This window comes from Poecilia latipinna, unplaced genomic scaffold (genome assembly GCF_001443285.1).
Source record: "Poecilia latipinna isolate Pla-1442-1.1 unplaced genomic scaffold, P_latipinna-1.0 Scaffold2028, whole genome shotgun sequence".
Classification (NCBI taxonomy): domain Eukaryota; kingdom Metazoa; phylum Chordata; class Actinopteri; order Cyprinodontiformes; family Poeciliidae; genus Poecilia; species Poecilia latipinna.
In genome coordinates, this window is record NW_015114644.1 from 70623 (window position 1) to 72633 (window position 2011).

Below are 2011 nucleotides of genomic sequence, written 5' to 3' on the forward strand. Positions count from 1 at the left end.
TCTTGAAGGTTTCTTTTCATTTTGGCGCCTCACCTGGCAAACGATCTGCATGTTCTGGAATAATCTGCACTGAATGATGCGTTCAGGAACATTAAGAGAAAATGAGCTTCTAGCAAATTAGATGCAGATGGGCAATGGTTGCATGGTAGTCTACTCTAGAAAAGTCCTGATGTCATTTCAGACTGTATTCATTATGTGGTCCAGCCCAATGAAAGGAGACAATGCCTGTTCAGGCCACTGGAGCCGACCAATCAGAGCAGAGCATCGTCTGCCACCTTCAGTTGTTCCACCCAGCAGACGGAGGTAACCTGCTGTGTTCCTCTGCAGGCATTTGGTTTCATCAATCTGGTCCTGTGGGCCGGAAACCTCTGGTTCGTCTTCAAGGAGACGGGCATCATCGCCCCGTTCATGCGAGCTCCGCCTCCTGAGGGCAAACCTGCACCCGACGCCTACGCCCAGCAGGGGGCGTATGAACAAGACCCGTACGCCAGCAACCAGGGAGGCTACCAGCCCGAGTTCAACCAGCAAGGATACAACCAGGTGAGCCACAGCAGGTAACCACCAATACCGAACCAGCACCAGGCAGTCAAACATCAGATATATTCACCAGAGAGACTCCTGTCCAGGGAAGACATGAGGACCATCTCCGCCTCCACAGACACGTAGAGCTGAGTCACTTATCGATTCGATTCTCAGGAAGAAATAAACACATTCTGCTCCCACTCCCTCTGACTGTGGTTTTAGATGGGGTCATTAAACCCAGGCTTTCTCTGCGTTGTGTGTTTCTATCAGTGTATCCAATAGAACAGGAACCAGATCTGGGTCGACCGTCTTTTATTTTGTCTGTTTGAGATATCAAAAGAAACAGCAGTGAGCAGTCTGCACAGTCTGGTCCAGACACCTCCCATTGCAAGAAAATGATATCCAAAATAAAGAAAAATGAGTCAAATCAAACAAGCGACCAAGAAAAACCCGCCACAGCTGCGTCATATCAAGTTAACGTAACTCACAGTTACATAACTGGAACACAGGAACTCGTATTAACTTGCATTTAAAATCTGACTTCGGCTCAAGTAAATATAACTTTCCTTCAATCACCAGTATAAATTATGGAATGTGAATTAACCAAGGAACATGTTTTACATCTGGACCGATAGCGCAGCATTTAGCCTCCTCCTCATGCATCAGGCTACGTGGCTACGCTGCGTGAGTGCAGGCTAAAATGCTCGCTTCAAACAAGTACTAATACAAAGAAATAACTAATTTATGGAACAAATAGTGACTGATTGGTGGAATTCAAAGCTTAACTTAAAGTAATATAATGAACTTGTTACATGTGCACGGTCTGGCAGGGTGACACTGACCCCATGTGAGCTTTTATGAGGTTTTCTTTTTGAGGTTTTGGAAAGACCGTCACGCTGCCCTGACCGTGACATCTGCTGCACTCCTCCTGAGCGTCGTGCTAAGACAGCAGGAAGGTTAGAAACGGGGTCCACTGGACACAGCGAGCTTTACCCCATGCTCGTCCAGGAGAGGCTCATACTGATCCCACATGCGATTTTACCCCTGGCTTTCCGCTGTCTGCCCGTGACGTCTGCCGCGCTGAGACCACTGGAGGATAAAACCTGAACCAGGTCCAGATAATTTATGTTTTCCTCCTGCCTTTGTAATGAGCTCTTCCCTCGCTCCCAGCCACGCTGATTCCTGCTTCCTCTGTTTTGATGCTGGCTGGCTACATCATCAACAAGCATTACCGCAGTTAGCCGGTGGACTACAGATCTTTACTGCAGGCCAAATTTCTATGGTTTCTACCGTATACTGTTTATAGCGTTCATTCCTATTTGCAGATGAAGATTAACCACCATCAGACTTTTCATCAGGTTATTATGAGACCCACAGGATGAAAGTAGTTCTGAAAGAACTGGTTCTCCATTCTCACCCCTAGTGCAAGGTCCCCTAGAAACTTGACCAGGAACCTATCTTAAGAGAATGTGGAAGTGATGTAGGGTCA

The 2011-nt window shown here is 47.0% G+C and overlaps 1 protein-coding gene across 1 annotated transcript in view; it reads left to right on the forward strand.

The window, feature by feature from the left end:
* LOC106935812 (synaptophysin-like) overlaps nucleotides 1-2011 on the forward strand; it is a 14573-nt gene that overhangs the window by 7560 nt on the left and 5002 nt on the right. Inside the window, exon 7 of the mRNA XM_015016499.1 lies at nucleotides 328-540. Within this exon, the coding sequence (XP_014871985.1) occupies nucleotides 328-540 (213 nt within the window). The remainder of the gene's footprint in view (nucleotides 1-327; nucleotides 541-2011) is intronic.